At 46.5% G+C, this 26,477-nt stretch overlaps 1 protein-coding gene across 1 annotated transcript in view; it reads right to left on the bottom strand.

Annotated features, from left to right (window-relative positions):
- LOC126354208 (transient receptor potential-gamma protein) overlaps positions 1-26,477 on the bottom strand; it is an 847,751-nt gene that overhangs the window by 304,651 nt on the left and 516,623 nt on the right. Inside the window, exons 8-9 of the mRNA XM_050003666.1 lie at positions 18,779-19,013; positions 1,318-1,476 (exon numbers count right to left, since the gene is read on the bottom strand). Of these exons, the coding sequence (XP_049859623.1) occupies positions 1,318-1,476; positions 18,779-19,013 (394 nt within the window). The remainder of the gene's footprint in view (positions 1-1,317; positions 1,477-18,778; positions 19,014-26,477) is intronic.

Here is a 26,477-nt window from a genome sequence, read left to right as displayed (position 1 = left end):
CGGCTCACTGTTAACAGTTGGCAGGCGGTGTGTGCTGGCTACACTGAGCTCTCGCGAGGCCAATTCGAGAACTAGTTGACCGGGAGGTGACGGCTCACTGTCAACAGTCAGCTGGCGGGGTGCGCTGGCTACACTGAGCTCTCGCGAGGCCAATTCGAGAACTAGTTGACCGGGAGGTGACGGCTCACTGTCAACAGTCGGCAGGCGGGGTGCACTGGCTACAAAGAGCTGTCGCGAGGCCAATTCGAGAACTAGTTGACTGGGAGGTGACGGCTCACTGTCAACAGTCGGCAGGCGGGGTGCGCTGGCTACACTGAGCTCTCGCGAGTCCAATTCGAGAACTAGTTGACCGGGAGGTGACGGCTCACTGTCAACAGTCGGCAGGCGGGGTGCGCTGGCTACACTGAGTTCTCGCGAGGCCAATTCGAGAACTAGTTGACCTGGAGGTGACGGCTCACTGTCAACCGTCAGGAGAGCAGTGTGCTCACCACAAGGTCCTCCGTATCTGCATCTACTGTAGTCTTCAGCTGAGGATGACACGGCGGTCGGCCGAAACTTCTAGGCCTTGCGTGGCTCGTTCGGGTGGGGTACAGAGATGAATGTTATATGTCACTAAAATAGCTTTCCACTTCATCACGTAGTTCTGATAACATCTTGTGATAGAGTCACCACAGTAATTTGACACTATTGTAATATCTACATGATATTTTCGGTATTATGGTGACTTAAAAATTAGAAACGCTTCTTTTGTGCACCCAGAACAATAAGGTGGTGTGGATCGGGGTGTCTGAATGCATTTCTGCCGCTTCTTGTAGTTAGGTTCTACGTAAGTGGAGCTGCGACAGATGTTTTTTTTTTTTTTTTTTTTTTATCAATCACCAGCTTAGTGCCCGCTGTTTCGCAAGGCCAAAGTCGCACTGTTGTTCCGAACGTGCTTCTGATGGTTCTTTCATAGATTATTTCATACCCTAACACATTTCTTCATATTAAGCGAGAAGTGAAATAACTATTTACATAGATTTAGGTTTAAATTTTTTAAATATAATGGTATATTTTCTTAAGGCTTTTTATCCCCTGTTTCACCCCTTTGGGGGTGGCATTTTGAACTATCAGTTCTTAAACGATGCCCGTCTCCAAATGACAAGTTTCTGTCCATAGGGGTGTGGGCTGGGTGGTGATGAGCCAGTCAGCGAGCACTCTGTCAGCGTCGCCCGTGCCGCTTGGCTGCGCTCGACTCGTTGGCTTGCAGAGAAAGAGGCGTAAGAGAGAGAGAGGGAGAGAGGGAGAGTGAGTAGTTACCAGAGTGTGAGTACTCACCGCAGACCCAGGCGAGGATCATGCACTCTACGACGGAGGGCGGGCCGCCCCGCATCGCCGTCACGTCGACGTGGCGCGGCTGCGGCCGCCGGTCGGTGTCGTTGCCGAACCAGTCGCCGATGACAGACTCGATGCGCTGCGACGCCAGGATCAGCAGGACTGCGGGCATGCGTCACTGCTCAGCACTCACACACACTCCTCACCTACACACGTCTATTCCCTACATTTTTTTTCTCGTATCGTCCACAGCATCTGTACATCCAAATCCGGGCGACGTCAGGTACTCAGCTACTAAGGTGCAAAGCTTCAAAGGTGGCTTTCATTTGTGACATTCATTTTGCAGATTATTCTGCATATTTGTAGTAAATAAACCCATATAATGGTTAATTAGTCTTACTAGGTGGATTAGAAAAAGATACGTGACGATTAGACACATGTCTGAAATAGTACGGGCTTTGGTAATGATAATATTTAGTTGCATGCTGCAGGTGTAAGCAAAGTGGATTTGCCAGTGGAGGCGGGGAGGCGAAGGCCGGTGAGCGCCGAAAGAGCATTGTGCAGGGGCCGGGGGTCCCAGGGGATGCGGCCACTGACCTGCAAGCATCAACAGGAACGCCGCCGGGTGCCAGGTGAGAGAGGGAGGGGAAATGGCGAGCAGACAGAGAGCGTCCAACTTCCGGGCTGGCGCCGCTCGGTTGCGCGATATTTTAGCGGCAAATGGGCTGAGCTCTCGTTGGGCAGTTCTTAGGGAAGTGCAGGAGACGCTGAGGGTCAACGCCCGCTCGTCGGGATTGGCTGATAGAGTTTGGCGGCATTAACATTAAGAGCTGAGAGCCAATGTTACCACTGTAATATATCTAAGAACAGTGTACAATTTGTTTAATTTGTTTTCAGTCATAATTTGTTCAATATGATCTTATTTCTATCGTGAGATAATTTACAATAAATACAACTTATTTACAATATCGCTTTTGATTCAGTAATCAAGGTAGTTAGCCGTCACTGTCACATTAATATATTTGATTCATGTTTAATATCGGCAACTACCCCAATAGGAAGTCTTCCAAGCTCATTCCAGCAATGTGGACCACATTTAAAACAATTTTAACAAACCTTATCGTATTACTAATCTCTGTCTATAAAGGTCATGGGCGGAGAATGGGGCTGCTTGCAGACAAAAATCCTACACCGAGAAATCATTCAATTTCACGAAAAAAAAAAGCTGCTTCAAAAGGAACTCAAAATGTTCTCACAATAGAGCAAGAAATATTCTGGAGATAAAACGTCCTTCAGATTTCTCTGGCCCTCCCTCCCCCCCTCCCCCACTCCAACCTCCCCACACACGCGCGCGCACACACACACACACACACACATACACACACACACACACACACACACATACACACAGAGTTGTTATCAACAGGAGACGAGCTTTATTTCTGTGCTACTGCTGCTCAAACTGTTAACGCGATCGAACAGGCCCAAGATTTGTCTATATGTATCAGAGTTCGACACGGTGTACGTTAATCGAACAGTCACACGACTTCTCCCTCTGTGGGTGCATAAAGTTTTGCGGGAAACCACGGACTGTCACAACAACAAAATTGCTCTCTGCTTCACATTTATCAGTTTGATGGAAAATGAGGACGAGGTGGCAAGACCGTTGTATAAAATGCAAATTCCTTAAGTATTTCATCAAACTGCCTGCCGGCTTCTGTCTCACATTCTTCGGCCGAAGTCTGTGCTATTATTTATCTGACTTATTGCCAGCACGAGTGGCTGGCATTGTCAGACTTTCACCCGCAGCAGTGCTTTGTTCCTAGAGCTTAGGGTACAATATTAGCTGTGACTGAGTGGAGGCAGGTCCAATGTCTCGTGACTTCATTAAGCTGCTCATCGGTCCCCTCGTGTGGGCGCCGTTTACATACGCACGCCCGCAACATTCCACCAACAGAGTGCACACCATCGAGTGCAGCACAGCGTAGCACACCGTGTGAAGCTCAATCGCTGTCGACCCAAGTTTCTTACATAACTCAATGCACTGCTCTATGAATGTCAAGAACCGGGCCAGAGTGATTCCTACATACACTCCTGGAAATGGAAAAAAGAACACATTGACACCGGTGTGTCAGACCCACCATACTCGCTCCGGACACTGCGAGAGGGCTGTACAAGCAATGATCACACGCACGGCACAGCGGACACAACAGAAACCGCGGTGTTGACCGTCGAATGGCGCTAGCTGCGCAGCATTTGTGCACCGCCGCCGTCAGTGTCAGCCAGTTTGCCGTGGCATACGGAGCTCCATCGCAGTCTTTAACACTGGTAGCATGCCGCGACAGCGTGGACGTGAACCGTATGTGCAGTTGACGGACTTTGAGCGAGGGCTTATAGTGGGCACGCGGGAGGCCGGGTGGACGTACCGCCGAATTGCTCAACACGTGGGGCGTGAGGTCTCCACAGTACATCGATGTTGTCGCCAGTGGTCGGCGGAAGGTGCACGTGCCCGTCGACCTGGGACCAGACCGCAGCGACGCACAGATGCACTCCAAGACCGTAGGATCCTACGCAGTGCCGTAGGGGACTGCACCGCCACTTCCCAGCAAATTATTGACACTGTTGCTCCTGGGGTATCGGCGAGGACCATTCGCAACCGTCTCCATGAAGCTGGGCTACGGTCCCGCACACCGTTAGGCCGTCATCCGCTCACGCCCCACCATCGTGCAGCCCGCCTCCAGTGGTGTCGCGACAGGCGTGAATGGAGGGACGAATGGAGACGTGTCGTCTTCAGCGATGAGAGTCGCTTCTGCCTTGGTGCCAATGATGGTCGTATGCGTGTTTGGCGCCGTGCAGGTGACCGCCACAATCAGCACTGCATACGACCGAGGCACACAGGGCAAACAGCCGGCATCATGGTGTGGGGAGCGATCTCCTACACTGGCCGTACACCTCTGGTGATAGTCGAGGGGACACTGAATAGTGCACGGTACATCCAAACTGTTATCGAACCCATCGTTCTACCATTCCTAGACCGGCAAGGGAACTTGCTGTTCCAACAGGACAATGCACGTCCGCATGTATCCCGTGCCACCCACCGTGCTCTAGAAGGTGTAAGTCAACTACCCTGGCCAGCAAGATCTCCGGATCTGTCCCCCATTGAGCATGTTTGGGACTGGATGAAGCGTCGTCTCACGCGGTCTGCACGTCCAGCACGAACGCTGGTCCAACTGAGGCGCCAGGTGGAAATGGCATGGCAAGCCGTTCCACAGGACTACATCCAGCATCTCTACGATCGTCTCCATTGGAGAATAGCAGCCTGCGTTGCTGCGAAAGGTGGATATACACTGTACTAGTGCCGACATTGTGCATGCTCTGTTGCCTGTGTCTATGTGCCTGTGGTTCTGTCAGTGTGATCATCTGATGTATCTGACCCCAGGAATGTGTCAATAAAGTTTCCCCTTCCTGGGACAATGAATTCACGGTGTTCTTATTTCAATTTCCAGGAGTGTATATTGGACTGTAGCTGTGCCGTACTTCGATTCCGTCGAAACTTCGGTGCAGGACGTTCTTTTTGGGTTTTTATTGTTTCTGAACAGTTCGAAGAAAAACTGAGTCTCATTTCGAATAGGCACTTCACTCTTACAACTATAGTTGGTGGTGACGTCAGTCTAGCCTCGACATTCTGACGAAAATACACGTTTAATGCCGGTGGTAGGCATTCAGTGTCATCCGAAATCTTATTAAACGCTTTTTCAGAACATTATTTTGAACACTTAGCTCAGGACTCCACTCTGAGTGTAAACGGTAGCTAAAACATACTTACCAACAAGTAATACTGACCAGATATGGACGGATATATGACGGATTCGGAGACTGGTGACCACAAGGCTGTTGCAGCTAGACTGAGTACCGTAACAGCCAAACCAACCAAAAGTAAACGCAAAATACATCTGTTTAAAAAGGCATGTAAAAGTTCGCTAGACACCTTCGTAAGAGATAGTCTCCACTCCTTGTAATCTGACTATGTAAGCGTACAGGAGACGTGGTTTAAATTCAAAGAAGTAGTATGTACGGCAATTGAAAGATATATACCAAATAAATTAATAGGAGATGGTACTGATCGCCCACGGTATAAAAAACAAATCAGAACACTGTTCCAGAAGCACCAAAAAAACTAGGCCAAATTAAAGGAAAAAGAAAAACGCTCAATACCCAATATCGGCCGTGTTCTACAGAAGCTCCGAATCTGGCACGAACTTCAATACAAAATGCTTTTAATAGTTTCCATAACGAAATTTTGTCTCGAAATCTGGCATAAAACCCAACGAGATTCTGCTTGTACGTAAACTAAGTCACTGGCAAGACGCAGTCAACACCTTCACGGTGCAATAGCAATGGTGGTGTTATGGATGACACTGTTAATAGAGCACAATTACTAAACAGTTTCCCGAAATTCATTCATAAAATAAGACGAAGTAAATATTCCAGAATTCGAATCAAAAACAACTTCCAACGTGAGTAACTTGTAAGTGGATATCCTCGCTGTAGTAAATCATTTAAGACACTTAAAAATGCAAGGCCAGAACGAAAACAAGGCGGGTTCTTTCAGAGTATGCTGATAAGTACTACGCAGTCATATACAACCGCTCGCTCATAGGAAGATCCGTACGCAAAATGTGGAAAGTTGCACAAGCCACACCAATAACAGAGACAGGAAATTGGACTAATCCGATTAATTACAGACCCATATCAGTAACATCGATTTGCAGCAGAATTTTGGAAAATATGCTATACTCGAACAATACAATTATAATATAATTATAGCCAACAAAACGAGTTTATGACAAATAATCAAAATGGATTCAGAAAATATCGTTCTTGTAAAACTCCACTAGCTCTTTATTACACGGGGCAATGACTGCTACAGACAGGGGATATCAAATCATTCCATTTTCTTACCTTTCTAGTAGGCTTTTGACACAGTTCGTCACAAGCGACATCTAATCAAACTGCGTGCCCATGGAGTACCATTTCTGTATCTATATTTACATGCATCTACATGGATACTCTGCCAGACACTTTTAATGTTATTTTCAGAGGGTTCATCGAACCACCTTCACAATAATTCTCTCTTATTCCAATCGCGTACAGCGCAAGGAAGAAACAAACACCTATATTTCTGTGCGAGCTCTGATTTCTATTATTTTATTATCATGATCGTTTCTCCCTATGTTAAGTAAACGCCAGCAAAATATTTTCACATTCGGAGGTGATTGTTATTTCGTGAGAATATTCTGTCGCAAACGCCTTTGTTTTAATGATGTCCACCCCAAATCCAGTATCATTTCTGTGACACTCACCTCTATTCCGCGATACTAAGAAACGTGCTGTCCTTTTTTGAACTTCAGTCCTATCTGATAAGGATCCAACATCGCGCAGCAGTATTCCGATAGAGGACGGACAAGCATAGTGTAGGCAGTCTCTTTAGTAGATCTGTTACATTTTCCAAGTGTCCTGCCAATAACACACAGTTTTTGGTTAGGTTTCCCCAGAACATTTTCTAAGTGTTCCTCCCAATTTAAGTTGTTCTAATTGTAATTGCTAGGTATTTAGTTGAATTTACGGCCTTTAGATATGACTGATTTATCGTCTAACCTCATGTGGATGACCGCACACTTTTCGTTATTTATGGTCAATTGCCAATTTTTGCATCGTACAGATATCTTTTCTAAATAGTTTTGCAATTTGTTTTGATCTTCTTATGACTTTGATAATCGATAAACGACAGCGTCATCTGCAAACAACCTAAGACGGCTGTTCATATTGTCTCCTAAATCGTTTATATAGATAAAGAACAGCAATGGCCTATAACACTGCCTTGGGGGACCCCAGAAATCACTTCTGTTTTACTCGATAACTTTCCGTCAGTTAATACGAACTGTGACCTCTCTGACAGGAAATCACAAATCCAGCCACATAATTCAGACGATATTCCACAGACACGCAATTTCACTACAAGCCGTTTGTGTGGTACAGTGTAAAAAGCCTTCTGGAAATCTAGAAATACGGAATCAATTTGAAATCCATTGTCATAGCACTCAATATTTATGAGACTAAAGAGCTAATTGTGTTTCACAACAACGATGTTATCTAAACCCGTGTTGACTATGCGTCAATAGACCGTTTTGTTCGAGCTAACTCATAATTTTCGAATACAATATATGTTCCAAAATCCTGCTGCATATTGACCTGAATGATATAGGCCTGTAATTTAGTGGATTACTCCTACTACCTATCTTGAATATTGGTATGACCAATGAAACTTTCCAGTCTTTGGGTACGGATCTTTCGTCGAGCGGACGGTTGCATATGATTGTTAAGTATGAAGCTCAGCTCAGTCGTCTGTTAATTTATTTGGTATAAATCTTTCAACTGCTGTCGATACTATTTATTTTAATTCAAGCCACATCTGGTCTCTTAGAGCGACAGAAGCGACCGACAGCGAACGACAGCTTCAGGCGACAAAACACAACCGGTGATGTAGTTACGGAGGTGTCTTACGTGGGCGACATCCGCGGCGTTGCCTGTTCTTTGCTACAACTGGCGACGTTTGAATTCAAACGTGGCTGACTCTCGTCGCTGCAGCACGCGCGACAGGGACAGCTACAGCCACGTGTATTCTATCATCCGATTTTAAGAAAACTATTCGGGGAAAAAATTTGATCCGTCCGCATGTTATAGCTTGATATCTTTGCTCGATAATGGTGTGAATTTATTTTTGTTATTCGTCATAGTTACTGTGCTGCACGAAACTGAGGACATAGCTGCACGAAATTTTTAAGAATTTGCAGAGCTAAAATCATACTGTGTAAACTATCTGTATAGTTCATTTAAGGCCATACATTGTTGCGTGTTAAATGTAACTAATATATCTAAATTGTATTTAAAGTTGAGACCGGATTGGTATCTCTTTTTGTTCCATCCGCGGTCGGGTCGCCCGCGGCGAGACGGAATCATTCCAGCGCTCCTGGAATCAAGTGGTTGTACAAATCGTCGTATCTCATAAACGGTTCAAGATATCTAAAGGACAGTTTTTGGAAATGACAGCACTCAAGAATGACTATTTTATCATATGATTAACACTCGATACGTTTTTGTAAACGAAAACAAGACTCCCTATAAACTACACCATGCGGTTTTGTCCGGTTTTTCATAGCCAAACAAAGTGGGAGAACCAGGCAGACGGGGTATCAAAGAGACCAGCGTGAGGTCTATTTTTGCGTGAAAACATTTAACTGTTTGAAAGTAATCAGGGTAATTAAGGAAGATTTATTAACGATTTCAGGAATAATTGAAATACCAGATGATCAAGAAGTCAGTATAGATTTGAAAACTTAATAAAACAGGGAATAATGTAGATAGAGAGGTAAAAGTTGACACACATGCTTGGAATGACTTGGGGTTTTATTAGAACCAAAGAAACAAAGTTCAGAAAATGCCCGATAGATGGCGCTGGACAGCAAAACGTCTATCGTGTATAAAAGGAGCTGTAATGAGAGAATCAGATGAGCCAGCTGTCGCAGCATGTTGACGTTACCTGAAAAGGCGCTTTTAGTGAAGCTGTATTAACAGAATGGGGAATGTGTTAGTTCAGCTTACGATCCTATCACCATAGGAAGGGGATTCGAACGGGTAAAGGTCCGTTGACGAATGCAGCTGTGGCGAGAATGATTTCGAAGTTCGAAGCCACGGGTTGTTTAGACGATAGACCCCGTAGTGGCCGACCGAGCACAAGGCGTAATGCTGCTGAGACAGTTCAGGAAGAAATGGAGGCTGTAGTGGGTTCGTCTATGCACGGGGAAGTCAGCAGTCATTCAGTCGCACGTCGCACCGGCATTCCATACACTACTGATGGTTGGCACTGAGGCGTACCCTCCGATGCTATCCGCACAAAATCCATCGGCATCATGAACTGTGTTACCTGTCGATTTAGTGAACTGGAGGGCATTTGCGGTGTAGGTGTTTCAAAACATGGCGGAAGATGACGATTGGTCGAGTAACGTGTTGTGGACCGACGAAGCTCATTTCACGCTCCGAGGGTCTGTCAACGCCCACAACTGCAGAATTTGGGCTACCGAAAATCCTAGAACTGTCGTGGAAACTCCATTGCACGACGAGAAAGTCACGGTATGGGTTGGATTTACCACATCTACCGTTATCGGGCCTTTTTTCTTCGAGGAAATGCGTGATTTTGGTTTTGTAACTGCTACCGTGACAGGTGAGAGGTGCACCGATATGTTACAGAATCGCATCATCCCCAACCTGGCTGATAAACACCTGCTGTAACGTACGATGTTTATGCAGGATGGCGCTCCACCCCATATTGCTAGACACGTGAAATATCTCTTGCGAGCGTCGTTTGGTGGTGATCGTGTGCTCAGCCGCCACTTTCGTCATGCTTGGCCTCCCAGGACTCCAGACCTCAGTCCGTGCGATGATTGGCTTTGGGGTTACCTGAAGTCGTTAGTGTATCGTGATCGACCGACATCCCTAGGGATGCTGAAAGACAACATCCGACACCAATGCCTCACCATAACTCCCGACATGCTTTACAATGCTGTTAACAACATTATTCCTCGACTACAGCTATTGTTGAGGAATGATGGTGGACATATTGAGCATTTCCTGTAAAGAACATCATCTTTGCTTTGTCTTACTTTGTTCTGCTAATTATTGCTATTCTGGTCAGATGAAGCGCCATTTGTCGGACATGTTTTGAACTTTTGTAGTTTTTTAGTTCTAATAAAACCCCATGTCATACCAAGCAAGAGAGTCGATTTGTATCTATCTACATGATTCCGTGATTTATTCAGTTTTCAAATGTATACTGACTTTTTGATGACCCGGTATTTCACGAAAAGCTGCTACCAAGCTGTGTAAATGAAATGTCAAAAAGTTCATCTGTTCACGGCCTAGCTATTTCGCACATAAATTGATACAGTGGTGCGGTACGCAAATGTCAAAGAGGCTTCCTTCGAATCTAGTACCACAGTTAGGATTTTCGAGAACAGAAGACGTCAGGAAGACAAACGAGGAGTCAGAAAGATCATGCTTTGTGAATAACGCTTGACAATAAAGAACGAAAGAAATCGGTCAAATAGTTTGTGAAATGATTTGTGTAAAAGAAAGATATAGACCAGAAAAACGTTCTACGTACCTTTGAATGATGCTCTAAATCATGAGCGGAAAATGAGGTGCATCAAACGTTTCCCTAATATTTTTTATTTCATACTTTAGACAAATCATTTCATAAAACGTTTAACTTTCTTTTCAAAAATTTCTTATCCTTCACTTTTACATACTATCTATATTAACTGAAACGCTTGGCCTTGACACTGGCTGCTGATGAATCACGTTCGGAACGTCACTTGTCCGTAAAATTTCATCGTTATTCATTTTTACTAGGAATTTAATTTGTGTGATATACTGGGATAGGTGCGTATACAGTTAAAGAGGAAGTACTTTGGCACGACCTTATAAATACTTAGTGACGCAGTGTAAACAGTATACACAAAACTTAGCATACAGAATTGTAGCTCAGTCAGTTAAAATATATGAGGTCACTGGGATTGAACCCACGACCCCTTTCCTACAAGTAGTTACAAACTGGTAACGCTATCGTTACACCACAGCTCACTTCCTATTAGCGCTCTTCGTTCTTGTTATTTACGGTAGTCTGTCAATCTTCCGCATTTATCAGCTGTTAAAAGTTCTTGATCATGTAATATTTGTCTGTACTTTATTGGTGAGATAGTCGAATGCTCCTCTGCTCATTCATGTATAATTGAAGAATTGTCTGGTGATGTTCGTCTCTTGTAAACTTCATGCACAGCATTCCTTTTCGCTATATTTTTGTAAGCAAAGCTATGTAGCCTTATTCTCGAGCTAGAGTATTCTACAGTTTAGGAGCGCCGTTTTAAAAGAAACAGCCATCTTGTAGTACGATACGGTCGCTCGCACGCAGGGCACCCGACTTTTGAGCCCTGTACTGCTGCTAATCGCGTATCGAGACGTCGCTCGCTGTCGACCGCTGGACACGGAAGGAGTGGAGACTGTCTATCACAAAGGCTTCCAGTGACATTGTATCCGCTTTTTTGAATATGTACATTTTTCGTTTATTTTTAGGGGATTTGGGGATTACGATATTCAGTTTCGCTATGGCAAACCTAGGTTCACTAAACCCTGTATCCGTTTCGATGGTTGTTATTAGTTCAGGATTATTTGTTGCTAAGAGGTCAAGTGTGTTTTTTCCAACCGTTTACTATTCACTTGGGCTCATGAACTAATTGCTCGAAGTAATTTTCAGAGAATGCATTTAGCACAATTTCGGATGATCTTTTATGCGTACCTCCGTATTTAAACATGTATTTTCGCCAACACATCGATGGTAAATTAAAGTCACCACTAACTATATAATTGTATGAGCCGGGTACCTGCTTGAAATTACTCTCAAGTTTTCGTTGAATCTTTCATCTGAATTGGAAGGTCGGTAAAATGATCCACTTATTATTTTATTCCGGTTGGCAAGAATGACCTCTGTCCATACTAACTCACAGGAACTATCTACTTCAATTTCGCGAACAGATAAACTACTTCTAACAGCAACAAACACGCCACCCCCAACTGTGATTTTGGCCTGTCCTTTCGGGACACTTCTAGATTTTTGCAAAAATTTTTGCTTGTCTCCGGCTTTAGCCGGCTTTCAGTGGCTATAACGATTTGAGAATCAGTGCTTTCAATTAGCGCTTGGAGCTATGGTATTTTCCCAACACAGCTACGACAACTTACAAGTGTTTTACTGATGGTTCCTGTATCTACGTTCTTCCTGTGTTCGGCCTGCAACCTTTGAGACTGAAAACCTTTTTCCGTTTTCCCGAGACCCTCTAACACAAAAGTTCGCCCAATCTATGCCACACAGCCCCTGCTACCCGTGTAGCCGACTCCTGTGTGTAGTGGACACCTGACCTATTCAGCGGAACCCGAAACCCACCCACCTCATGGGGCAAGTCGAGGAATCTGCAGTCTGTATGGTCGCTTGACCCTCTGGTGCAGACCCTCCACTCGGCTCTGTCGACTATGCTGCGAATGGCCAGCTCTCCCTTCATCTTGCAAGCAAGACTGGCAGCCTTTACCGCTCCCGTTAGCCGCTCAGTAGTATAACAGGATTCGTGCTTTCCTGTCAGACGGTCACAGTTCGTAATAAATGACGGAACCTATCGAGTAAAAGAGAAGTAATAGCTGGGATTCCGCAGAGAAGTGTTACAGCTCTCTGCCGCTCCTGATCTACATGAACTATTATTTAGTGGACAATCTGAGCAGTCGCCTCGGGCTGTTTGCAGGTGATGCTCTCATTTGCCGTCTTGTAAAGTAATAGGTGATCAAAACGAATGGTGCAAAAATAATGAAAAGTGTAAAGTCATCCACAAGAGTACTAGAAGGTATCCGCTAAATTTCGGTTACAAGACAAATCACACAAACCTAAAAACTACAAATTCAACTAAATACTAGGGATTACAGCTACAAATAACTTAAATTGAAATTATCACATAGATAGTGTTGCAGGAATAGCAAACCAGGGACTACGATTTGGCAGTACACTTAGAAAATACACTCCTGGAAATTGAAATAAGAACACCGTGAATTCATTGTTCCAGGAAGGGGAAACTTTATTGACACATTCCTGGGGTCAGATACATCACATGATCACACTGACAGAACCACAGGCACATAGACACAGGCAACAGAGCATGCACAATGCCGGCACTAGTACAGTGTATATCCACCTTTCGCAGCAATGCAGGCTGCTATTCTCCCATGGAGACGATTGTAGGGATGCTGGATGTAGTCCTGAGGAACGGCTTGCCATGCCATTTCCACCTGGCGCCTCAGTTGGACCAGCGTTCGTGCTGGACGTGCAGACCGCGTGAGACGACGCTTCATCCAGTCCCAAACATGCTCAATGGGGGACAGATCCGGAGATCTTGCTGGCCAGGGTAGTTGACTTACACCTTCTAGAGCACGTTGGGTGGCACGGGATACACGTGGACGTGCATTGTCCTGTTGGAACAGCAAGTTCCCTTGCTGGTCTAGGAATGGTAGAACGATGGGTTCGATGACGGTTTGGATGTACCGTGCACTATTCAGTGTCCCCTCGACGATCACCAGAGGTGTACGGCCAGTGTAGGAGATCGCTCCCCACACCATGATGCCTGGTGTTGGCCCTGTGTGCCTCGGTCGTATGCAGTCCTGATTGTGGCGCTCACCTGCACGGCGCCAAACACGCATACGACCATCATTGGCACCAAGGCAGAAGCTACTCTCATCGCTGAAGACGACACGTCTCCATACGTCCCTCCATTCACGCCTGTTGCGACAGCACTGGAGGCGGGCTGCACGATGTTGGGGCGTGAGCGGATGACGGCCTAACGGTGTGCGGGACCGCAGCCCAGCTTCATGGAGACGGCTGGGAATGGTCCTCGCCGATACCCCAGGAGCAACGGTGTCCCTAATTGGCTGGGAAGTGGCGGTGCTGTCCCCTACGGCACTGCGTAGGATCCTACGGTCTTGGCGTGCATCCGTGCGTCGCTGCGGTCCGGTCCCCACGTGTTGAGCAATTCGGCGATACGTCCACCCGGCCTCCCGCATGCCCACTATACGCCCTTGCTCAAAGTCCGTCAACTGCACATACGGTTCACGTCCACGCTGTCGCGGCATGCTACCAGTGTTAAAGACTGCGATGGAGCTCCGTATGCCACGGCAAACTGGCTGACACTGACGGCGGCGGTGCACAAATGCTGCGCAGCTAGCGCCATTCGACGGCCAACACCGCGGTTCCTGGTGTGTCCGCTGTGCCGTGCGTGTGATCATTGCTTGTACAGCCCTCTCGCAGTGTCCGGAGCAAGTATGGTGGGTCTGACACACCGGTGTCAATGTGTTCTTTTTTCCATTTCCAGGAGTGTATAACATGTCTGGTCAAGGAGACAGTTTACACTGCTTTTGTCCGCCCCTTCTGGAGTACTGCTATGGTGGTGTGAGATCTGCATCGTCTAGGATTCGCAGAGAACATGGAAAAAGTTCGAAGAAGGGCAGCTCGCTGTGTATTATCGCGAAAAGCCATATATACGATAGACGAATCGTGGTGGTTGTCAAACAAAGGCGTTTTTCGATGCGGCGGGCCATTCACATCAAATTTCAATAACCAATTTTATCCTCAATAATGTGAAAACATTTTGTTGGCGCCCATTTACATAGGGAGAAGTGATCTGTCGTAATAAAATCAGAGAAATCAGAGCGCGCTTGGAATGATTTAAGTATTAGCTTCCCCACGCACTGTTCAAGATTAGAACGGCATAGAAGGTGATTCGATGAACCCTCTGCCGAGCACTTAATTGTGAATTCAGAGTTATCATGCATATGTAGATGAACCCCTGAGGAAGGTTGTTATTTAGAGTCCTCCATCTGATAGCTTGTTCATTCACCAACACCTTAAAGTGCCTTTGAGAGAGCATGCTGTTCATTAGTAATGTCACCTTTTGATATGGACCGATTTCAATAAACTTCGACATCATTGCCTCCCTCCATAAGTGTCAAAGCTGACATAAGAGCCACAAAAACTGTAGTCGGATACAGAACCCGCTGAATCCAGCTTCTGTTAGATTTATCAATGAAACGATCTGATAGCACCAACTGCTCTGTTTCCTAAAGCCAGCTTGTTCGACAGGGGTGATGTGCTCAGTGGACTACAGAATGCGATTTAAAGAAAGCCTTTCTAGTAGCGATACTGGTCAATAGAGAGAAGAACCGGTTCCGTCTTAGCCTGCTTGAGAAGCTTTTTCCGGTCCTCAGAATCTCACTGAAAAGTTCAGTGAGCCACAATTTTATTTTAAGTTCCGATGGATTTAAGACTGTCTGAATGTACGCCATCATAACAAACAGCTTTATTTACTTTAGCATATCCAAGGCTACATCAAGTTCCTCAATGCACAAGCCATGAGTGGGCTGGATGTGGTTTTAGATGGGACCTCTTTATGTACCATTCATTTTTCTAGTTTCGTATCTGTGCCTCGTATATTTTAGTTTTCTAAATCGTCGTCGTCATGGATGCAACAGAGGTGGCAATCATGTGTGTGACTGTGATTTACAGCCATGAATCTGTACCAATACGTTTTATAAGGTTCCAGACTTTCCAACTAGGATGTGTACAGCTGAATCCTGCCGTCGTTGTCTGCCGCTTCCCTTTCCTGTACTTGTTGAGATTCTTAATATTTAGCATATAACTCATTGCTTTCTTGAGACCACCGGAGATGTACTCCTTCCGAAAACCACGTGGAGCACATCGGGTTAATCGTCCCACAGATCTTTCATAACTGAATGAAACTGGGGGAATACATTGAACGGTACTATGAAGTCCTCTTTGAAACAGTTCCCAGTTCGCAAGTTGAAAATTCCATCGAGACTGAGGGACGCAGGTGACACTAAAAGAATTTCACTCCCATGATCAATTATGACTGACCTATTCTTGTTGTGTGAGAAAAACTTTATGACTTTTCTTTGTGTGGTGTCGTTACGTCTAAATTTAGATGTTGTTGTGGTCTTCAGTTCTGAGACTTGCTTGACGAAGCTCTCCATGCTACTCTACCCTGTGCAAGCTTCTTCATCTCCCAGTACCTACTGCAACTTACGTCCTTCTGAATCTGTTTAGTGTATTCATCTCTTGGTCTCCCTTTACGATTTTTACCCTCCATGCTGCTCTCAAATACTAAACTGATGATCCCTTGATGCCTCAGAACATGTCCTACCAACCGATCCCTTCTTCTTGTCAACTTGTGCCACAAACTCCTCCCCAATTCTATTCAATACCTCCTTATTGGTTACGCGATCTACCCATCTAATCTTCAGCATTCTTCTGTAGCACCACATTTTTAAAGCTTCTATTCTCTTCTTGTCTAAACTATTTATAGTCCACGTTTCACTTCCATACATGGCTACACTCCATAGAAATACTTTCAGAAACGACTTCCTAACACTTAAATCTATACTCGATGTTAACAAATTTCTCTTTTTCAGAAACGCTTTCCTTGCCATTGCCAGTCTACATTTTATATCCTCTCTACTTCGACCATCATGTCATTTGGCTCCCCAAATGCACAACTCACGAGAATAATCGTTCAGCTGACTACCAGATCAGAATGTTCTTGGATCTCTAACGTTTACACGTGCATCCATTTTTCAATAGCTCCGTCGCTGTTGTGTACTAAAACATGTCTACAGCAATTTGGGTGGAACAAATTAAAACCAATATGCGTATTTATGGTGTCTGCTTAAACTGTGTGATCTAGAGTTTCTAATGGTCCTCAAACATAAATAATTTGAAGGTCAATAGTTTTGCCTTCGACTGCCAGCTTTATTTCCCATCGCTACGGATGTGATCTAGAGTGCAGCTTGCTTAAGTATCACAAAAAATTGGTATTACCTGGTATTAGAAACATTTAAGGTGATTGTTAAGGAATGATTGTTTTTAATTTAATATTACGGCAAAAGAAAAGAAAATATTTCATCTCGGTAGTTAAGGCTATAATGATATACGTGTGGGTAGCAGAGGAACAATTCGAAAGAAGCGCGCACAATAAAATACCTTGTAAGAAACTTACCAATTTTTACCGTATTTGAAACAAGCGGCAAACGTTAGAATGAAATGAGGAAGGAAGTTAATTGGAAACTCAGTAGCTAAGAAATGAAACAGAACGCATATAATTAGATCGAAGCTTATTCATGTGACTGAACTGTGTCAGTGACAATGGAAGGCTCCAGCTAAGCCCTAGATGTCCCAACACTGCTCGAACCTTATTCAAAGACTTGCAGTGTCTCTTCAGTGAGCTGCTGTGTGCAGGGATGAGGGTGGTAAGGGTTCGCGATACCAGTCTATACGAACACTACGTACATTCCTCATTTGCAACTGAATGAAGATCAAACATTAGACTCCCACACAATTTTCGACGCACACTCTGGGTTTGAAATTTGTATGTGAGTTCAATGACGGACACAGCCAGTGGGCAGCATAAATCATTGACTGAAATACAAATCATTTAAGAAAAAAACTGAAGAAATGGTCGGACAAATCAACGAATTATCCTGGTGTAGAGCACTGAAGTCTCTGTCATAAATTTTTCTCCTTCTCTAATTTTAGAAGCACATATTAAATATTCCATAATGGAACACTTCAGAATAATTGTTCAATTCTGTTTTATTTTCATATTTCTAGTTTCAGTTAAATTTGTTATGTTAATTTTCAGAGGAACTGTTAGTCCTTGTCGTCTGTCTTCTGACTGATCCGATGCGGTCTCGCACGACTTACTCTCCTGTGGCGACATACTCAAACTGCTCAAGCATTTCATATATTTTTACCCTCTACAGCTCCCTCTACTACGATGTGAGTTATTCCATGATGTGCTAACACATATCCTATCATTACGGCCGCTCTACCTTTCATTGTTTTCCACATATTACTTCCTGGACGATTGTTCGAAGAACCTCCTCTTTCATTACCTTATCAGTTCACCCAGTTTTCAACAACTTTGTGCAGCACCACATGTGGAAAGTTTCGTTTCTCTTCTTTTCCGTTTTTCCCACGGTCCACGATTGACTTCCAGCTGCTGCCATGCTTCTTTTACGTGTAACTCAGGAAATGTCGCGCCCCTCGCCTTGCGCCCAGCCACAGCAGGACGGGCGTCGCCGTCGACCCGTGTTGCGAGGCAGGTTTGACGCTACGGCCCGCGGCCACGCGCCCGTGAGTGCCGACCAGTGCTGTGTCCCGACAGCGGATAAGGGTACACCCAATTCTTTGGAGTATGTCCTACAACCAATACAGGATGTAACCGCTTCTGTGGTATGAAAACAGGAACTTACCCCACCGTGCTCCAAAACTTAAAAACCAGTTCGTCAACGAGTGAATTATGCTTAATAATCTACTCTCGTCATTTTGAAATTGACTGCAGTAGTAACGAGTACTGTAATCGTGACTGAAATGTGGCACCTATTTAATTCTAGGATAAGAGTTATCACATTTAGATTGTGTTCTGTAGTTTTGCAGACTTAGTAGTTTCTACTCCGTGTCTTTTATCGTCTGAGTAGACAGACTATTCAAAAGAGTTTCTGGATTGAGTCTGACGAGGCAGACCTGTCACCACGATATTTCTGCTGAGAACCGATCAGCCACGTTCAAGCGGAACGTAGGCGAGTGACTGTCAGTCGAAATATCGTCGCAACGTCTCCTCCACCCCGACAGCAATTCCGAACCTTCGAGGAATGTTCATTACGGCGGATTAGGCTATTGTTATAGGGTGTGGATTGTATGAGTTACGCGTGCGGATTGTTGTCAAAATGTTCGTGGCGAGATACTTACAGAGGAAGGTGAAGTAGGAGGCGGAGTGGCAGATGAACTTGATGAAGGGCTTGCGCATCGTCTGGCCGAAGCGCGAGTGCGGCGCCACGACGTACATGAAGGAGAAGAGCGGGAAAAGGATGCCGATGCGGACGATCTCGAGCGCCTGCAGCACCATGTTCTTGCGCCGGAAGCCGGGCAGCCCCTCGTACCAGATGGACGCCAGCAGCTGCTGCACGTTCGGGTGCGCTACGAACTGCAACAGGGCGCCACAGCTACTGTCGCCCGATTAAGTGGGCAACACCGTTATCCTAAAGCATTAAAATTTACATCGTATATTCTAAAGCAAAACCTGAACGGAGGTTCGAGTCCTCCGTCGGGCATAAGTGTCTGTGTTTGTCCTTAGGATAATTTAGGTTCAGTAATGTGTAAGCTTAGGGACTGATGACCTTAGCAGTTAAGTCCGATAAGATTTCACACAACACACAAAACCTGAACGGCATTCACGACCGCGGTAGGTTTACGATCCAAGTGGAGACAGACGGTACGTTCGCCGAAAAAAACCAATGTCCACCACCTCCGTATTGTGTACAGAAAACCCAGACCCACGGGTCGGCATCTGGACGCTCCCAGCGATCACCATTCGGCACAAAAACCTTGGTTTCTGTCACTGTTCAGGCCCCGAGCAAAAATACGACAGTTCGTGAGTACTGTGAAGGGTGACCTAGGCTTTAGAATGCCTGTCACTTACAGTGTGGCTATACTACTTCAGGCAAACAGTACGCGCTGTGGAGCAACGCTAGACACAAGACGAGAGTGCTACGCTATCCTGAAAAATCAGCCGTCGCAGAGCACGCTCTAGAAAATCGACACTGGATTATGTTCGACGAAAGAACTGTCACGATGAGGACGATAGAACTTTGGTACGGAATTATAGAAAAAACTGAGAAAAAAACCAAATCCGAAAACATCAGTAAGGACGGCGATCTGCAGCTCAGCACAGCCTGGGATGTCGCCGTCACTAGGTCGAAGTGGATGTGGCAGACGGTACCGTATCTGGCGAGGAAGTGCACGTCAGTGACTTTACAGCCAGCAGTGAGGATATATAACGGTAAGCCCACGATAGCACTCGTTTACCATTTAACAATGGTCAATGAGGGCTCAGTAGAGAGTCCGTGGGATTTTAACCACCTCAAATGGCTGGAAGCCTGAGAAGAAAAGCAAACTAAATAAGGTAGAGCACAAGAAAATTTCAGTTCGAGGCGACTTTTAACTTTTCAAAATGGTAAGCAATAGCTGTGGTATCAAACATCGATACCACCCCACGGTTGTGTTGAAGCTGGTAACATGTGACAGTGGTCAGGGGGGATCTGGCAGATCCAATGGTGCGCACCTGCCGCACCACACCTCCCGCGCACTCGCAGGCTCTCGGCTTCGATAATGTCGTCCGTGCGTATTAAAGCGACCCTCACCCTTGCTGACACTGTGACGGCTGGACAATGTTTCTTGCTGCATTATTTGTAACGAATCTTTGTTCGCTCGGAAAAATACGAGTTAAGTGAATCTTGTGTTAGGTGTCTTATCTCGTTCGCTAATTATTTCTGTTCCTATTCAACTTTCCTATGACGACAGTTGCCACTCCACTTTTGTAGCCCACATCTTCTTACCGTCGTGTACGAAGTTGTACACACCGACAGAAAACAGCGCCAGCAACTCCTGTCGACGGCACGTCCATGTGCTCGAAATGTATTAAGGGCTGGGCACTTGCAGTAGAAGTCGCGTAGCAGCTGGGATGACCTTCGTAGAGGACTGCCAGGGCGTCTCCACAAGGTGACCTGACTCCCAGAAGTGAAATCAGTGTGCAGAAGCGATTCCAGCCTGCTCCCACTGTGGAAAGGCGGGCAAGTGTGGTCCAGCAGGGCAGGGCAGGGCTTCGTTTGCTCCCGCTGGTCGCTCCGTGCGGCCCGGCACACGCCTGCGGCCTGAGACCAGGCAGTGAACAAAAGCACACTGAGTAGTTGGGCGAGGCGTCTGTCATCGTCGCAACGAGGTCACGCCAACATTTCTGATCCCACGTGTACCAGCCGGCACCACACAGCAATGACTCCTGCAATGTTGGAACGTGCGAACACTCATTCGAGTTGATCGACGGATAACTACCAAACACTTGACTCCACGACTAGATGTCCGTGTTGGTAACGCTGACACAGTCGTCCACCAGTTGAGTGACCGTTGGGTTCTTCGCTGCCCAACAAAAGACGATAAAGAGCAAGGAATGTCCACATGTGTTACAAGGCTGATCGTAGCAAAGTTTTGTCGAACATCGGCACAGGCGATGAAACTTGGGTACATCACTTCGAACTGGAAACGAAAAGTCAATCCGTGGAATGGCGCCACACCACACGTCCACCAGGCGAAACGTTCAAAGTAGCACCCCCAGCCGGTGGTAAAGTGACGACGACGCTGTCCTGCCACTCTGAAGGGGTTATTCTGCTCCCCTTTCAAGGTGCAACGACCAACTCTGAAGTGTACTGTGCTACCATCAGGAAACTGAAGAAGCGACTGCGGCACATCCGTCGCCACAAAAATGCAATCCGTCTCCGTGACCACACCAGGTGTCAAACAAGTCTGTGCTCCCGAGCAGAGCTCTCAGAATTTCCTTGTACTGTTCTTTCTCACTTCCCGACTTCATTTGGGCCAAATAGATGGAAGGATGCCCTTCGTGGGAACCAGGACGTGCAGCGAGACGCCGGCTCCGACGTCGACCTGTGGGGTGGTGCCAGGTGGAAACACAGCCGTACAGGCCTCCCGGTCAGGTGGCGTAAGGCTGCCGCACTGAACTGAGATTATGTCGAAAAGTAAGATTCTGTAGCCAAAAGAATAATATGGTGTACTGGAATCCTGAACAAGACCAACCCGCTTTGAGAAACAGAAATGTGTGGCTTCATCTATTGAACGCCCCCCGTAATACGTAGGCGCTGCAGTAATGCAGTAGCCATTACATAGTTAATGTTTAGTTGTCCATTCAATTAGTTAGTTTATATAGGACAGGGTAAATAATGAACCAGTTTATGAGCCATTGTGGGAACTACCTATAATTCGGAGAAGGCATTTTCATGAGACATTTAAACCTGTATGACATGTTTGTTTAAATTCCACTGTCATAGACGCATCGTAAAAAGTGTGTTTATATTGGACAGATTACGGGAAGAAGCTGTTGTTCATATATTATTTTTACATCCTGTAGTTTTCACCACATAGTGACTAACGTTAAGACTAGTATTTGAGAAAACTGTAATCATTGGTAACTAAGTCATCAGTATTGCAGTCTTACGAAATGTTGACAATAGTAATGATCTTTTACAAACAATTTAGTTTCGTGACGGAGGAATAATTGAACACTTTTGCTTCTGCCCCTCAGAAAATTGCAAAAAATGGTTCAAATGGCTCTGAGTACAATGGGCCTTAACTCCTGAGCTCATCAGTCCCCTAGAACTTGGAACTACTTAAACCTAACAAACCTAAGGACATCACACACATCCATGCCTGAGGCAGGATTCGAACCTGCGACCGTAGCGGTCGCGCGGTTCCAGATTGTAGCGACTAGAACCGCTCGGCCACTCAGGCCGGCCAGAAAATTGCATTTTATCCCTCAGGGGGTAACTACCCCCATGATGGGAACCGCTGGGGTGCTGGAAAGGAGGTAGTCTCGGTTCAGGTTTTGTTGGGTACTATGAGAAAGGACGGATTCGAAGACGTTGCTGAAGAGAGGTAGGTGGAGTGGCAGTACGAGGTATCAGTAGAGGTATGGGGAAAAGTAGGATTTTGGAGACTTTCTACAGTTCAGGATAGTAACCTGCGGAAACGATAATGGTATAAATGCAAAGGAGGCTAGAAAGGAAAGGGGTATATGCAAGGTGTCCATAGATGATACAGTCATGACTGGGGGATGTGTCGCGTTTTCTGTGAAGAACTAGTTTTATGTCACATACTGCGACTGGGTTGTTTAATTCTGTTTGAGGTATCAAACAATGGTGTTGCATCTCAGGTGGTCACAACAGTAATTAGTACACTAGGAAGCTGGAACAGACCAGGGAGTTCGGCACACTATTGAATACCAATAGATAATGCTATAATTGAATGATCGGAGACGTTCACTTATTCCATGAGAAGCAGTCATGTAGAACATACAGGCATTTCCAGTGCTTCTATAAAGTCTTTGTTAATTCAAAGTAAACTATCTTTCTAGCTGTGCTTATTTCCACAGACCTAAATAATTATGGCGTCGGCAATGGCTGTTCCATGGAGTTATTCTGTCATACTGAGGAGACCATCTACACTGACAAAGTGACCTTCGAGTACTGTCGTCGGCGTCATTTATTGCAATGCCAGAGAGGGCACTGATGTGGTAGTGTAGTGTATCATGTAGTGTAGTATAATGTATCATGTTTGTGGCACCTCTCGGGGTCTGCAGATGCTGACATTTGTGCTGCCACGCTTTTGACGGCCAGCACATGGTGTGTCTTGCGATGACACCACAAACTGGAACTCACCCCTTCGAAAGGAATTACTCCTCCTTAGAAGGGAAAGTATACGAACAAACTCACAGCACAGCCACGGACGCCCACATGGCTCCCTCCTCTGCCGACCTGTTTATGGACCATCTAAAGGAGGTCTTCCTAGGCTCATAAAACGCCAAGCACCTAGTCCGGTTCATGTTCATCGATGATATCTTCATGATCTGGACACAGGTCCGAGACACGCTATCTTTCTTTCACAAGGTCGACACTTTGTCTTCTGTCCACTTCACCTGTACCTCCTCAACCCAGTGTGCCACCTCAACCCAGTGTCCCACCTTCCTTGACGCTGACCTCCTTTCTGATGAGACCATCCACATCTCTGTCCACATCATATCCACCTACCATCAACAGTACCAGCATTTCGAAAGGTGTCACCCCTTTCGCACAAAAAATTCCTCCTATACAGCCTGGCCATACGGGAATGGCATATGTGCATTGTCAAGAACTCTCTTGCGCAGTATGCCTTCATAGAGAGTCTCTGGTCGCCAGACACTCTGCTAACAGATTTACCATACCATTTGCCCTCAAACACCAAATCTCGCACCACCTGAAGAGCCACCCGCAAAGGAATGCCCCCTTTATCCTTACAATACATTCTCCGTTTCCGAAATTATCCCAGCATCAACCTACGATAACATACTGCCCCCACACCCTCAGCCCTGCCACCTCCCCCCATTCTCTTCTCAACAGATGCACCTGCCCACCTTTCCGCACTCCCCTCATGTTTCGTTCTGCTCTTGCCAGTTCCCTGATGCTGCGCCTGTTGGCAATCCCTGCACACACCGTCAGACAAGAAGTGCTCCTGCCTCCTCCCACCTCCCCCCTCCAGGCTGCAGCCGGATTCTTGACCGAGCTGCCAGTGAGCCTCACGTGTACTTGCTTCTGTGAATGAATGATTTGTTTCAGTCTCACCTTCTCTTTCTTTTTCTGACTAAGGCTGTGGCTTAAAGCTAATGTGTAAGTGCATTTTAAATGTCCCTGCATGCAACTTAACGTGTTATCTTTATGGTAAGTGGCAATCACCTTTTCCTTCCACTGTTGATATTCCCACCTGGAATTTCCATTGTCGTTTCAGGTATGTTGTCCAAGAACTGGAAGCTGGGAGACAGTGGTATTTGTGCGTTCGTGGATGGTAGGAAAGAGGGAGTAATCAAAGGGAGAGTCTAGACGATGTCAGATAGGTAGGATGCAAAGTGGTAAGCTTTCCTCTGGTTGTCAGGTAACATAAGTTTGATGTAGAGGAGTGGGTAATGAGGGATGGAATGGTTGCCAGTGAGTCAGCGGAATGCATGTTAATGGGGAGTGTAGAATTGAGTCTGTTGCATGTCTGGTGCCAGTCTCGGTGTTTTCTAGCATCGTGTAGATTTCTAACGCGTGTCTGTATTTGCCAGTGGCGAGCGAGTAGCATCCTGGTCCCGAATCCTTAGGGAGACCCATCATAAACGGCGCAGTTCGCGGAGAAAGACTGTGGCTTGAAGGGGAAGGGGCAGGGGGGGGGGGGGGACGATGAGGATACATCGCCGGTGCAGGGATATGGCGTCCAACGAGGTCTGCTGCAGGAAGGACGTGGAACGGGGCTCATCGCCATGTCGCTAGGAGGTGAGGGGGTGGCTTTCAGTCCAGGTCCAGATGAACACGACTAAAAGTTAATTTTGAAGTAGTTTATTACCGAAAAATTGTATACTTGTGCAAAACTATTTTGGATAAGTAGTTTTCTAATCCCTATAAAGTTAAACGTTTCTGTTTCTCTATACAACAAGTAAATTCAGTAACTTCGACGTGACCCGTTTGCTCGCCGCTCGCTACGGCGGTAAGAGGCGGGTATCGCGCTGGTCGGTAGCAGCCACCGACTGCGCGCTTCGTAACCTGACCCGCTAGCCACTGCGGTCATCTTCCTCCGGGGACGTCGTGTGTCGCTCACTGCCTTGTTAGCAGGCGCCTGACAGATGGCCACAGCCGCCCCAGGCAGGAGGGCGTGCGCCACAGGCGGGCCGCGGCTAGCTTCTTTGCTGTCACGTGACCCACATCACCGCCTGTACGATTCGCTAGTCTCCACGGACGACGCTAGGGACTGGAAACGCGCCTCGGTGTACTGCTTGCTGACAAATTCCACCCATTATACATGTACAAACGCTCTCGGTCGTAATGTAAAATACTTTTCGTTGTAGGCTACAACAAGACGACACGAACGTGCCGAAACCGGTACTGTGTGATGACAGAAATACACTCCTGGAAATGGAAAAAAGGAACACATTGACACCGGTGTGTCAGACCCACCATACTTGCTCCGGACACTGCGAGAGGGCTGTACAAGCAATGATCACACGCACGGCACAGCGGACACACCAGAAACCGCGGTGTTGGCCGTCGAATGGCGCTAGCTGCGGAGCATTTGTGCACCGCCGCCGTCAGTGTCAGCCAGTTTGCCGTGGCATACGGAGCTCCATCGCAGTCTTTAACACTGGTAGCATGCCGCGACGGCGTGGACATGAACCGTATGTGCAGTTGACGGACTTTGAGCAAGGGCGTATAGTGGGCATGCGGGAGGCCGGGTGGACGTACCGCCGAATTGCTCAACACGTGGGGCGTGAGGTCTCCACAGTACATCGATGTTGTCGCCAGTGGTCGGCGGAAGGTGCACGTGCCCGTCGACCTGGGACCGGACCGCACCGACGCACGGATGCACGACAAGACCGTAGGATCCTACGCAGTGCCGTAGGGGACCGCACCGCCACTTCCCAGCAAATTAGGGACACTGTTGCTCCTGGGGTATCGGCGAGGACCATTCGCAACCGTCTCTATGAAGCTGGGCTACGGTCCCTCACACCGTTAGGCCGTCTTCCGCTCACGACCCAACATCGTGCAGCCCGCCTCCAGTGGTGTCGCGACAGGCGTGAATGGAGGGACGAATGGAAACGTGTCGTCTTCAGCGATGAGAGTCGCTTCTGCCTTGGTGCCAATGATGGTCGTATGCGTGTTTGGCGCCTTTCAGGTGAGCGCCACAATCAGGACTGCATACGACCGAGGCACACAGGGCCTACACCAGGCATCATGGTGTGGGGAGCGATCTCCTACACTGGCCGTACACCTCTGGTGATCGTCGAGGGGACACTGAATAGTGGACGGTACATCCAAACCGT

Source organism: Schistocerca gregaria, chromosome 3 (genome assembly GCF_023897955.1).
Source record: "Schistocerca gregaria isolate iqSchGreg1 chromosome 3, iqSchGreg1.2, whole genome shotgun sequence".
Classification (NCBI taxonomy): Eukaryota; Metazoa; Arthropoda; class Insecta; order Orthoptera; family Acrididae; genus Schistocerca; species Schistocerca gregaria.
This window is presented reverse-complemented; position numbering and strand designations above follow the sequence as displayed.